This window comes from Cetorhinus maximus, chromosome 2 (genome assembly GCF_964194155.1).
Source record: "Cetorhinus maximus chromosome 2, sCetMax3.hap1.1, whole genome shotgun sequence".
Lineage (NCBI taxonomy): Eukaryota > Metazoa > Chordata > Chondrichthyes > Lamniformes > Cetorhinidae > Cetorhinus > Cetorhinus maximus.
The window spans coordinates 95831320-95845785 of NC_135880.1; the positions used below are offsets into that span (position 1 = coordinate 95831320).

General features: G+C 44.2%; 1 protein-coding gene across 1 annotated transcript in view; it reads right to left on the bottom strand.

Moving 5' to 3' along the window:
• Window positions 1–14466, bottom strand: part of trpm6 (transient receptor potential cation channel, subfamily M, member 6) — a 186879-nt gene that overhangs the window by 9414 nt on the left and 162999 nt on the right. The window contains exons 29-33 of the mRNA XM_078559318.1: window positions 11476–11526; window positions 8950–9015; window positions 7647–7933; window positions 3538–3620; window positions 305–510 (exon numbers count right to left, since the gene is read on the bottom strand). Of these exons, the coding sequence (XP_078415444.1) occupies window positions 305–510; window positions 3538–3620; window positions 7647–7933; window positions 8950–9015; window positions 11476–11526 (693 nt within the window). The remainder of the gene's footprint in view (window positions 1–304; window positions 511–3537; window positions 3621–7646; window positions 7934–8949; window positions 9016–11475; window positions 11527–14466) is intronic.

The window sequence follows — 14466 nt, forward strand, 5'->3', positions numbered from 1 at the left end:
AACTGAAATTCATTGCAGCTTCTCACTCAGACCGTTGAGTTAAAATTGCAGTTGGGTAACAATAATGTTATTAGAGCCCAAAACGCATGTCTAAAATTAGGCCCCATCAACTATAGGCCAGTTTCCACATTGCCTGCTCAATTGAGTAGGCTAAAATTGTGATTGGTCTGCTCCAGGGTGGGTAAGTGGCCTAGTGGTCCTCACTTACTCCAGTAGGTTATATAAAGACTTAGGAGAAAGGGTCCCAACAAAAATATAGAAAGATACAAACCATTGTAATTTTGGTTAAGCTCCACGCACTAACCTTGCAAATCCAGCACAAGTAGTTCTCCTCGTGTGTACTCATATGACCAGTGAGAAAAAGCTAACATGGTCTCTTCCAGAAGATTTGTCGGAATTAACTCATCACCATTATTGTTGTTGTACTTTCTGAACTGGCCATTCATGTACTTCTCCATTGTCAACCACTGATTAGCAGAATGGCAATACACCAGAAAAACTTCCAGAAACCTTGTAAAAGAAAGAAGTGACATTTCTATTAAAGTAAAACCTGTGCCTTTTCTCAAGTAATCCTTTAGAGGTCTCCTGAAAATTGGTAAAGACTCTGCCCAGTGTCCTATTGAGCCATACAGACCTGGAAGGCCCCAGGTTCAATACCCATTTTTGCTACATTAGCTGATCTCAGATAGGGTGTCAATAATGGCCCAACATTTGGCCTCAGCTTTACTTGGTTAGTGAGGTGGGAAAGAGGCCAGGATTCCCATTCCATGGAGCAAATCTTAATCCCAAAAGACAGACCCAGTATTAAAATGTTAATAGTCTGAATCCTGCCTCAAACCTGTCTCCAATGTGCCCATGTCTGGTTTTGATGGAGGCGGCACAGGGGGGCGGGCATCCAACTCAGGAGGCAGGTTGGCAATTTAAATATTGTGTAAGAGGCTGTGAGTCTCATTTTTATTCACCGTTTGACAAAGAGCCTCAGAAGCTACAATATGACCAGGGGCTGCTGGATCAGCAGATAAGTGCCTTTCCACTTACCTGATCAAACTAGTGTGCCTGCCTGGGCAAACCCCCCATGATCAGGCACCTTTCCCACTCATAGCCCTTCTTATCATCCCTCCCCCTTCCTCCCCCTCCCTCCCCTTATACTCCCCCTGCCACCACGATCAAAGGCTCTGATCTCTCCACCCCTATCAGCAGCATCCAACCTTCCCTATCCCCCAGACCCCTGATTTCTCCACCAGTCACCTAACCATCAACCCCTCCCCACTACTGCAAGGCCTCCAATCTTCCCCCACAAAACCTCCAATTTCTCCCACCAGGCCTCTGACCTATCCCACCATGGCCTCAAACCATCCTCCACTCAGTCCTCTGACTCCTCCCACCACAGGCCTCCAATTTCCCTTGAGGCCTTCAACCTACACCCCCACCAGCCTCCAATTCCTTGGGCCTCCAATCTCCACCACCATCCGCACCTCTTTGAGCAGACCCGCCCTGGAACCCCTCTACACATCCAGAAATATACACCTTCCCACCCCTTGGAGCCCTGAGGTTGGCCCCGCCGACTCTGGGATCACCGTGGAGAAGAAGTTAAAACTCCACAGCGTGCAGGGCACTTCAACTTCTGAGTTTCCTGCAATTTAACAGGCTCCCTGCTCCTGATGGTCAAGGAAGTTAAAATTCCCCCCTCTTTTCTTGGTCAAATGATCAATGCTGGAAATTTACATATCTGGAAGCCATCTTAGGATAGTAACTATGATGGACCTGAATTTCACCATCAAGGTTTAGAGAAATGTTTCAACATTTTCCAACTCTTTGTTTCAGGAAGGTCAGTCAGTAAGCATCTACAAACAAGTCTGCAACCTTTTCAGTCTACAATCTTCCAGCATATCTGAGCGCCTGCAATCTGACCTCATGAGCTTCCCCATTTTTAATCACTAAACCATTGGTGACTGTGCCTTCAGCTTTGGCTGCCCAGGCCCTTTGCTCTGGAATCTCCTTCTTAAACTTCTGCACCTCTCTACCTTTCTTCCCTCCTTTATTACATTCCTAATACCTCTTTGACAAAGCCTGCCCTAATATCTTCTCATGTGGCTCATGTCAAATTTTGGTTGATAATGCTCCTGTGAAGCACCTTAGGACATTTTACTATGTTAAGGTGTTATATAAATGTTGTTGCTGAGTTTTTTTTAATTGCTTTGCCATTTTTAACTAATTGAGCTGTCAAACACACAAATACTTCCAGGTCAAAGGAAGATGTGACACTTCCTGTTCCTGAGCACGGCTGCATGCAGTAATGATGCTACACATTTACCAAAAAATTTCTTTCTGAAAATGTATCAATAAATTCCATAGTTTTTGATGCTGTGAAGACAAAGGTGCCCTTTTTAACTGAAAAGTATAGCACAGTGTTTTAATGTCTAGCACAATAATGTATGAAAAATAGTGTCTTTCACATAATCTTTGTCACTTCACCACAGACTCATTTGTCAAAACAGAAATGACATTTTGCAATTCCCATTTAAATCTAAAATTGGAGAATTAAAACCTTTATTTGAAATTATCCACCAGTTAACATTCTACAGGAATGTTATTTAACAGCATATTCTTTAATTCATTTTTCCCATTTGCTACAATCCCCATTTTGTAACAGTAATTTTATTGTTGTGTTGTAAGTGGGCCAGCATATTCTCCTTGCTACAAGAGGAATTTCCTGAATGTGGAGCCTCACCAAATAGCAGTAGTTTTGTTGTTGATATGTTGCAGCTCCTGCTGTGTGGAAATTTAGCTCTATTTGTCTTTTGGAGTTTAGGGGGAGTCCAAGAGCACCAGCAGAACACTAAACGAGCCCTTGTTTCTGGAAATAGGCAGAGTTCTATTTTCAGGCTTCCTACTCAGTAGAAACCACAGGATGGAGCCACCCTGAAAATGACTGAACAACCTGGGCCCAGTGTCGCTGTGGTGAGAGCAACCCCAAGTCAGACAGTAGGCCCATTTAAAATAAAGGCATGCATTTATATAGCACCTTTCATGACCTCGGGATGTTCCAAATCACTTTACAGACAATTAAACACCTCTGATGTGTAGTCGCTGTTATAAAGTAGGAAACACAGCAGCCAACCTGCACACAGCAACCTCTCATAAACGGCAAGGAACAAATGTTTAAGGGGTTAGCCAGGATGCTGGGGAAAGCTCCCCTGCTCTCCTTCAAATAACACTATGGCCTCTTTCACATCTGAAAAACAGCATTTCCTTAGTGCCAAACTAGGGTGCCAGCCTGGATTATGCGTATAAATGGGACTGACCTGACATTGCTGAGCCACAGCTGAGAGCTAAATTTAAAATGCAGATCAGGGTTTTTTGACATACCTGAGACTCTACCTGCTATTTTGGACTGAACTGGCCAGATGCTCAATGTCTACTGAGAGGTGGGGGCTGGTGAATCTGCCGAATGGTTGTGATAACTTTGATACCACACAGACAGTTGTACAGTGTGATCAAGTTTTTAAAAATTATCTTTTAAATCCAGCTTATTACCTTGGAGTGTAAGGGATGGTTTGTGGTTTCATTTGATTGAAGGTGTAAATGAGTTTCTGTGCAGCCCTTTGCTGTTGAATTTCCTGAAAGAAAGCAGCAAGACAAAAACAATTGCTCAAAAATGGACCAAAATGAATCTCCCTATGGATACGTATTTAAGTATTTTGTTTTGACATACTTTGATCAATCTGTTAAAGGAAATTGTTGAGGAAAATGTTCAAGAGATTTCTTTATGTGTAACAAAAATGTAAATATATCTACAAAGAATGTGATTACCCCTGTATTGTACATAGGGTATAGAGGAATATTTTCCCAGTGAACTTGGATTTGAATTTGGGTATCTTCTTCAAGATAACATAAGAACATTAAGTAATAGAAGCAAGAGTAGGCCATATGGCAAAACGGGCCTGCTCCTGCATTCAATAAGATTGTGACTGACCTTTTACATCAACACCGTTATGGTAATGAATTTACATGCCAGGGCATGCTTTTGGCGGGAGGCACATAAATCATATCAGGTGGCTAGCCCACCACCTTCCCACCCACTCCCAACTTGGTCCCCACAGTATGGGGGTGGTGGGTAAGGCTCCCTCTAGCCTGTCCACCCTTAGGCCAATTGAGGCCCTTAAGTGACTAATTATTGCCCACTTGAGACCCTCAATCTGCCTCCACTGTCATAATATGCTGGCTGGCGGAAGACAGACTGGAGTGTGCAGGCTGTTTCTTCACCAGGTTTAGTGAAAAGGAAGGGGTTTTGGGGCTGTGCCCTGTGTGCATTGGGAATCAGGGCACCCTTCCCTACAATCATGCATCCACCCCGCCCCACATTGTACTTTCCCACCTGGCCTCCAAACCTCAGGACACTAACTGAGGCCCTCAAGTGGTATAAGAAATGATACTTTTCAGAATATCATAGAATTCGCGGCATAGTATGGCACCATCTGGTAGAAGGCTGTTTCTCTTCTCTCTCTGGAAAAACACATAGGGCAGAATTTTGCCGTTGGTGAGCAGGGAGCGGGGCACGCTCGCCGACGCGTAAAATGATGTGGGACGATGTCGGGCGGAACCTCCGATGTCATTCTGCTCCATTTAAACTTCAGCAAAATCAGCTGTGCACCCGCCGACCTGTCAATGGCCAATTGAGACCATTGACAGGATCATTTAAACAATTAAAGGATCTGCCCGTCCAACCTTAAGGTTGGTGGGCAGGCCAGGATCCCCGGCGGCAAATAGAGAAAACATGAAACCTCATCCACCGGCGGGATGAGGTTTCATGCAGGGTTCTAAACAATTTAATAAAGTTTTACTGTAATTTATGAACATGTCCCATTTCATGTGACATTGTCACATGAGGGAGACATGTTAGGGAATTTTTTTTTCTCTATTTTTAATCTTTTTAAAAGTGTAAGCAATCTCTCTGAGGATGCACTTAGCCTCAGGGAGATGTGCGCTCTTCTGCGCGCATACGCGAAAGAGCGCACTCTCGCTTTTGGGGAATACACCCCTTCCGCTCCCATAGGGAGCGCATAGCGCTTCCCGCCGGACGTCATGCTGGGCCGCCCGCTTAAAATGGCGGCGGGACCCACTTCTCCGGCGGGGATCGGCTCCCCGCCCACCTGAGATTGGGTTGGGCCCGCCAGCCCGACAGGCAGAAAATTCTGCCCATAAAGAGTCCCTAGCAGTGAAGGACTGAGGTAAAACAAAGATAGTAGCCAAGGAGAAAGCTGCTCTCAGGGAGTCTGTGGTGCCTTGTGTACCCTCTTATCTATACAAGTGTCAGACAGGAGTTAACAAAGGATACCCAGCCTGAGATAAGCTAAAAGATGACCTCAGCCAAAGTGATGGACAGAGAAAGGTGACACCTTGAGCTACTGCCCTTTGGTCATTGGCCAGAACTACTCGAACAAAATGACTTGGGATAAACAACTGGCCCCTAGAAATAAAGCATATTAATGGCTGCTCAAAGGGAAAAGGGGCAGTTATCCCCAGGCGGAAGAAGACCAGGAAAGGGCTTTCAAACAACTCATTCAGTTGGTAAAAACCAAGAAGAAATAGAGGAGGCAGCTGCAAAAGACAGACAAAAGACAGCCACCTTCATCTGAAGAGAATGGTTACATCCGCCTGCCCATTCTAGAGGATCAGTAAACTGCTCTCACCTGTCACAGGTCATATGCTTTTCCTCTCTATTTAGCTAATGCTTTATATTAAACATGCTTCTTCTTAATAAATTACTTAATACTTAATAAACTACTTTTAAAACACCTGTGACTTTGACCCCCATTTTGGGTAATTCATGACTCCCAAACTTAACCTAAATTTTACAGAGGGCAGTTAATGCCCACTTAAGGGCTTCATCACACCGCCGTTGGTATTCAAACATAAACAGGTGGGAGAGTCACCATTCAGGGAACCTGAAAAGAAAACCCTATTGGTTGTGCTAGCGGGCTTCCGAGATGGAAGGGGGGTCTCTTATCCAAAGCCACTCCATGCCTGATCAAGGGACACGGCATTGGGAAGGGGATATCCACTGCGATCCACTGCCCTTTCTTCTGATCCCCCTCCACTCCCCTACCCACCCCCTCCCTACAACCTCCATTCTACCCTCACTTGTGTGTGCCCTGAGTCCCTTGTCTTTCCTTGGTCTCTGGTGGGGACATTACCAGCAGCAGCCACCATTCCCAGTGGTGCTGACAGGCCTTGGAGAGCTGCTGGCCTCTGATTGGCCGGCAGGTCTCAGCAGGCAGGATTTCCTGCCCTGGGGTCCTAAATTCCAAGGAAGGCCCAATGCTGGCCAGTTAAGTGCCTGAAGGGCACATAATTCTGGCCGGCCTTCCCCAACAAAGTTGACAAAGGAATCCAGCCATTTCTCCAGCCAGTAGGCGAGACTCCTGCCATCGACATTAAATTCTGCCCTATATCCTTCCACAGCCTCTTTGTGTTTCAAAGCTTACTTTCCCACTTAATTTTATATCAGCAAATCTGGAGAATGAGGCACAATCTGGCAGTGAAACTACCACTGCCTCATTGTCCGACTTGGATTTCCTCCCATGCCCTGGCTGAGACTGGCACAAACCATCCTCCCCAACTAAAGGGAAAATTACTATAATTTATTCACTTGTCAGTAATTGTTCAATAAATTCACCTCATAATTTAACCTAAAAAAACAAGATCTGGTTTTGTGACGTTTGATTACTTTTCGAAGGCAAAGTGGGTCCTTTGTAGATACTGCGTATTGCCAACAAATCAAGCAAATTTAAAGAAGGAGTTAGTGTTCATTATTCTAGGCACATGCACTATCAGAATTACTGACATCTTGAGTCCAGCATGAATTTCCATCTTGTAAAAAGCAAGGGCTCACTTAGCACAGCAACTGAAATTGCAGAATCTAAAAACGTATATTTTAATATGAATACATATGATTTTGAAGAAATCACTTGTCTATAGTTTAGGGATTACTGCTGGGTATTTATCATATAAATACTCTAGAATATTTGTAGGGGACAAGATTAGGTTCAAACTAGGTAAGTGTCAGCAGAACAATGGCCTGTAAAAATAAAAATATCAGGGAGCCAAAAATCATTGTGGGACAGGGATGGCACATCCAGGCATAAGTTCCCTGATGAGGCTGCCCAGGAATTCAGGCCCACAACCAGAGTATGGGAGTTAAGGGAGGCTCCTGGGGATGGAATTGTAGGGAATTTGTGCCCTCATCATTGCCCCCTTTATTGCAGAGCTGAAAAGCAACCTATTTACCTGAATCTTCAGAGATCCTTTTCAGGGTCAGGCCCCAAGGACCATTCCTGAGGCTAGTAGGCTTTGTTCTTCTGGGCATACCAGCTGCCAATCCTTTCATCAGCACTTCCCTGGCCAGGAACATGGGGAGTGCCTGCCCTGGGCTGCACTCCCCTTACACGGTTGGACTTCTAAGGGTCAGCTATACAACTCTACTCCATACATGCCCTATAGAAACTCTGAGGATAGGCTGGGACCCAGCCTATCTAGACTTAGAGTAGGACTGTAACAGAAGCACTGGGAATGTTTAGCTCCTCCAGGTATTGACAAGAGCTCAATAGCGTGAAAATTCCTCCCATTCTCCATGAATCACTTACCCTCAGGCAGAGATGGAGCACTGTTCCTTCACTAAAGATTTTCTGCCAGGTTTTGACGACCTCTGGCAGGAAGGACTTTATGATGTAAGTCTGCCCAGTTTTCAGCACATCCTCTTCAGACCAAGTGCAATACACCTTCATAGCTCTACGAAGTCCCCCATCCATTTCTTCCTTGGAAAGGACATGAATCATGGCAGCCAAACCATGCTGGGACCAGGAGGACATGCTCTTGTCCAGGTTCACCGGTGAACTTTCCTCCAGTTTGTAGATGGTTACTTCCTCACCAGCTGCACGCAAATACAAAATGACAGCAGTATCTTCAGTATGTTAATGACTGCAAATGGTTGAAAGTTGCACTAGCATCTGCACTGATAACTTTTACAAAAGAATGATGTTCAAAAATAGTGTAAACTTTCAAGCAGCCTGAATCCAGTTGCTCATCCAGGCACTCCCGGGCAGCAATGAATTTTCCCTTTTCCAAGCCCTTTTCTGATACTGGTGCATAAAGACACATTGGAAGATTAACCTCAGTGCACCTGGTGTGTGCTGTCGACTGGCTGAAACACTAGTCTTCAAGTCCAATTTCTAGTCAATGAAAAAGCAGTTTTTTCAAGAATTTCTCTCACCCTGCACAATGGAAGGGGGGACCAGAAGAAAGGAGAAAACAAACCAGAAAAAAAAGTTTCAAACTTTGTTTTTAGAAAGAAATGAAATCATTGTTAGAATAGGTCAGAATGTGTGGAAAATCATAACATTGCAGTAGGAAAAATAAGAGAATAGATAATGGGAGTGAGATGACTATAGCTTGGTACTTCTGACCATGTATGCATTTTTGGGGCAATGGGGTATCTTGAATCATACAACATAGAAAAACGCTGTTTGGCCCAATGTATTTCTGCCAGAGATTGAAAGAGTTGTCCAATTATTACCTGTTCTCTTGTTTTAGTCCATAGCATTGTAAATGTTCTCCTTTCAAGTATACCTCCAATTCTCTTTTGAAAATTTTGAGCATTATAAATGACTCAGGAGTAGAATTTTCACATCTGGATTCCTCTCAATCTTAACTCAGCAGAAGCACTGCACTCTGGTCTCAAAAATCAAAATACAATATGTTGAACTTTACACAGTCTTGATCAGTCACTGTCCAGTTTGGAAACAGCTGTAAGAAAGCACCAGATCCGTGCTTTCATTTGGCAGAACATACTCCCCAACTTTGCTGCCTATCTTCTTGTTCTCCCCATCCCTGTCCCATAGGCATGACAAAAATTTTCAATTAAAACTATTAGGAAAGCATGAATATTACCAAAGAGATCAACAGGGGTGAAAGGTATTGTCTGGGAAAGCCTCATTAAATTATTTCTTTCAACAGCTGCAAGAAAAAAGAAACAACATTTTAAATAGTGTTAATAATCTATATAAAAAGTTTTATTTTCAGCTCTTCAAATGTATTTATTTTTCCTGCTGATATAATTTCCTTAACTAAAAGAGAGGAGAGGTGCCTCAGCATCTCTATGATGCCACCTTATTTCCCTCCCTATTAGGAATTATTTTGCAGCTAATCTCCTTGGTGAGATCAAGGAATTGGTCTTGCAAAAATCAGGGGCCAGCATATTGCCGTCAGTGTGCGGGGGCAGGCCGAACATGCCGACGCACAAAATGACGTGAGATGATGTTGGGCATGCGTCCTGATGTCATCATGCGTCATTTAGATCTTTTGTTTGGGGGGTGCGCGCCAGCGGTGGCTGTGCGCCTGCAGAACTGTCAACGGGCATTAAAAAAATAATCAAGCTTATTAACAACGCTGCCCGTCCAACCTTAATGTTAGCAGGCAGGTGAGGAGCCCAAGCGGCCTTTGCATTTTTCAGGAAACCTCATCCACGGGCGGGATGAGGTTTCCTGAAGGTTTAATAAAACCTATAAATAATTTATTCACATTTCATAAACATGTCCCAGCTCATGTGACACTATCACATGAGGAGACATGTCTAAATAATTTTTACCTTGCTTTATTTAAATATTTCAATATGAACTTAATCTCCCTGAGGCAGCTCCATGCATCAGGGAGATTTCTGCGGTCTTTCGCATGCGACAGAATGCAGGCTCCGACTCTCCCTCTTCCCCCTACTCATACAGGTGGCGCTGAGCGCTACCGGCCGTGCGTCACGCTGAGCAGGCCTTAATTGACCTGCCCATGTAAAATGGTGGCACGGAGCCGATCGCAGGTGGCAATCAGCTCCGTGCCCGCCCATGCCCGCTCCCGACCGGCCTGCCTGACAGGGAGAAAATTCTCCCCAATAAATTTGGCTACACTCACAAAAATGTCCCAGCTCATGTGACACTGTCACATGAGGGGACATGTGTAAATAATTTTTCACTTTATTTATAACAATTTTTTTTTATCAACTTAATCTCCCTGAGGCAGCTCTGTGCCTCAGGGAGATTGCTGCGTTCTTTCATACACATGCGCAAAAGAACGCAGGCCCCGACTCCCTCTCCTCCACCCACCTGCACAGGTAGCACTGAGCACTACGGGCAGCACATTACGTTGGCCAGGCCTTAATTGGCCCACCCCCGTAAAATGGCAGTATGCAGCCGATTGCGGGCAGTGATCAGCTCCACACCCACCCCCACCCACTCCCACCCAGTTGCCCGACATAGGTAAAATGCAGCCCTGTCTTACTGCTTTGATACAAACACTAAGCCATCAACTGCATATTTCCACTGACACATCCTTAAAATTGTAATCAGACAGCACTTCCGAGCTGGAAAACCTTTTCCTTTTAAAATATTGCCCTCCAGTAGCATTATTTAAAGGTAGCCTCAATATGGCTGTTATGTTTAGATGCTAAAATGGAGCTGTGTTTAATTGCTCCTGGAATATTTGTCCCCCGGTCTGCTGCTGGGAGGCTGCTTCCAGGCAGCTGTCATGCTGCCGATGCTAGGGAAGGCCTTAATTGGCATTTTAATTAGTTTAACAAAGCTACCCTGGCTCTTGTGGGTTCTGGCCCCAATCTGGCCTACCCGAAAATGATTCAAGGCAGAATGGTGCTGGTAAACTGGCTTGGCAGCACAAAATTACGTGCCTGCTCACCTCGGTCTCTGCCCCATATTGAGGCAAAAATCCTGCCTGCAATGTCTGAATATATTTCATTTATACTATACATTGGGCTGGATTTTTTTTTTTACTGACAGAAAAAATGGCAGTATTAGCAAAAGATTTAGAAAGCAATATGTAAAAAGCTGGTGGCCAGATCACATGATCACCTACAACTGCCATAGAGAAAAACAGTTTTATAACAGTTAAACAGTTTTATATGTGGATACAGGAATTTAGAATGGGAAAACATTGACACAAAATATGATAAAAACATGACACCAGGAAGTTAAGCTGTGCAGTTAGAAGGTATGTGCGGATATAAGTATTTAATACATTATAGACAGATAATCAGGATGTATTCTTAATACCATTAATAGTGGCTTTTTTGAAGAATCTGCACTTAATACCATTTGCAGACATAAGATGGATTTTAACTCAGCTGCAAATGGATGAAATTCGAATGAATTAAATTCTCACCCATACAGTGCTTTTGGCATTACCTGGATTGTGATTTGCAAGTGAAAACACCAGTCTCATAGTAACCAGTTACATAACAGCACACACACATACGTAATGCAGTATATGGTTATTAATAAAAAAAAGAAATATTAGATACTGTGTAATTTCATGCAGTCTTATCTCACAAATTTTGCGACCAGTGAACAGTTAAAACTTCATTTGGTGAACTCAGAATAGATAACTAGAGATTTGATTAATTCACTCTTTCCTTACCAGAGTAATGGTAGCTCAGGTCCTGAGAAGTTTTAAATGAGGTAGCAAACCCTGAAAAACAATACATCTGATTATCAAGAGGTAAACATCAAGATAGAAACATTATTCTTTGGGTTTTTTAAAAAATCTTAAATTTATTTGTTTTGCTAAATAAATGTCATTCGTCTCTTCACCCTTTAATGGATTCCAGTTGTTAACATTACTGTAGCACCTCCTAGTGGAACAGCATATATCAAGATCTTCTTTGCAACTGACATATCAGACACAATTTTAAAGTGGTGGATGGGTATGGTGCATGCAAGCTGTGGGAACAATTCCCAGCAGTTAATTGAAAAGGGGGGGGGTGGTGGGGTGGGGTAGGGGGTGATGGTGGGTGGGGTTGGTTCTAGCAGTGACTGGTGCAGGGGAAGGTTTGGCTGTAATGGGGAGACCTGAAGGAGGAATCCCCCTCCTCTTTAGTGATGCACCTGATGAGGTAATTCAGTGATAAGGGTGATTTTGACCAGAAATGACAAACATTTTAAAATCATATTGCTTCTTGGGAAAATTAGATGAGTTGGCACATGAGTAGCTCGGGCTAAAGTTAGGGAGAGGGCAACATGTCCTGTGTTCAAATAGTTATCTTACTCAATCCAGGGGAGGGGAACTGACTATTTTGCCTGATTGCTGAACTGGTTTGCAGATGAAGGAGCTGTAATGTAGTCAGGCACATTAGAGACAGTGGGCCGGAACCTCCGACCAGCATCAGAAAGTGCTGGCCTGCAGGAATTAGAAGAAATAAATACCTACTTACCTGGTATTGAGAATTACGTTGCCACTTCCGTTCGCCGGAGCTGCTTGGGGCCTGCATCAAAAGACTCCTCGCAGGCCCCAGCGAAGTCTAGCTCCAGCGAATTCAATGAGGCCGCGCCCCCTTTTTTACAGCACTTGCTGCCGTAAAGTAGATAAGTTTAAAGGGCCAGGGAAATTGACAGGTCAGGGAGAAGGTAAGTGTCTAAAGTAACTGAATAGGATTTCGGGGTTGGGGTGTCTGGGGGTGGGCGTGTCCACGTCCGTGTCCGAGGGCAGTCTAGGGCAGTGGGTCAGTGGTCCGGAGTTGTGTCGGTGGTTGGGTGAGATGGGGACTGGGTGTTCAGGTGAGGGCGTTGGAGTTTGGGTGGGGAGAGGGTGTCGGAGTTCGGGGGGATGGGGGATGTCGGAGTTCAGGAGGCTGGGGGGTATCGGAGGTTGGGGGTGGGGTTGTTGGAGTTCGGAGGGGGGTGGGGTGGAGGATGAGGAGGTAGGGGTGGTGGGAGCCAGGGGTGTGAGGGAGTCCCATGAGATCAGGCTGGGTCTTTACAATAGTTACTCATAAGTTAGAAGAGGTTTTAATTCTTCTAACTTTTTCTGAGTAACAATTGGTATAACCTGGACGGAACTATCCGAAGTTTGCAATTTAAATCGCATTTTCAGATGGTTCCCAGTGCAGCACAATTGTCCAGAGGAAGGGTGCACTTCTGGGCAATTGCTGTGCAAACCCTTATCTGGGAACTTGCCAGAGGGATTCCCCAGTGCATCTTTGGGGTACCCCCCCAAATCCAACACTGGGGAGCACGGAAGTTACAGGCCAGTCTGTCACACAATCCTATTTGGGCCTTGTTTTCAGAAGAAATGATTTTCCAGTTTGACACACAACTACCTGTAATTTTGAGTAAAATATTAAATAACAAATCACTATCCTCAATCATTAGTATAAAAATTACATAAGTGAGATTCACTTTAAGTATATTTACATTTAAACATTCAAAAGGCTTTGGCCAACTTACCATCAATAACACATGAATTTGACCTGTAAAGGGTGGAAGCAATAGCACATAGTCACACACTGAAATGCTGAAAGTACATCAACAACTTACATGTCTATTGTGTTCTTTATAGTTGGAAAACCTTTTAGAGCACTTTATGGTCCATAAGATAAGTGCTTTCAGAGTGCCTTTGAGTTTACAGGGGTCTGATACCTCCGTTAGCTAGGTGGCTAGAATGTGATGCAGAATGGCACCAACTAATCCCCAAACTGGCTGTGGGAGATCATGCAGACCTGCATCCTTGCCTTGCCCAATGCTTGCAAAGTGCTGCCCCTCAAGCCATATATAACCAGTTGTCCCACTCTAATGGAGATGGCCCTTTGTGAACTTTGGCTAATTGTCTCACTTCACTGATATACTGACAGTAACATCATGCTGTCACACCTCAAGGCACTGAATGTACTGCCACATTCTGAGATTGCAAGTACCATTACAAAGAGACACCCTGAAACATTGCAAGTAACATCAGACCATGAGATATTGAAAGTATCACAAGCCATGAGATTACATCAAGCTGTTCCCACTCTGGGCAGAATCTTGTACCCTCTCCCCTCTTTGGTAAATTTGGAGGTGGGGGAGCATTTAGACAGGAGGGTAGGGGTGGAGACCCTGCCTCTAAACCAATTAACTCTGGGGTGGGAAAGCCCAGTGTAATGTCCCTAAGACATGAAAGCGATCATAAACTGTTAAATCAAACCTTTCTCTTTTGCTTATTTAAAAAGGTGGACCTTGTTGAACCAAAAGATGGCTGCTACAGGTCACATGATTCACTAGTTGGCTACAGTTTCTGGAAATTTCCAACAGCAGTTACAGGATAAAAGCTGGACTCTTATCCTTGTGGAATCTCACACCTCTCATTGTGAGGACATCAAAGCAGGACTCCAGGCTGACCAACAGACTGCATCAAGTCTGAGCCTCCTTGGAAGATTCCTGCCAACCCCTGCCAAGCAGACCACTTCTCCGTATACCAACCGCATCTCGCTGTGTCACCATCAACTTTAAAGAAATTCTGCTTCATCTAGCTGAACTGTAGCTCCTCTATGAAGGAACCCTCACTGGACTCTGACCTTCTGGACTTTGGTAATCATGTGAATTGATATCCACATCTGGGGTGCTTTTTCTTTAAGTTATTCATAGTTGTGAAAAC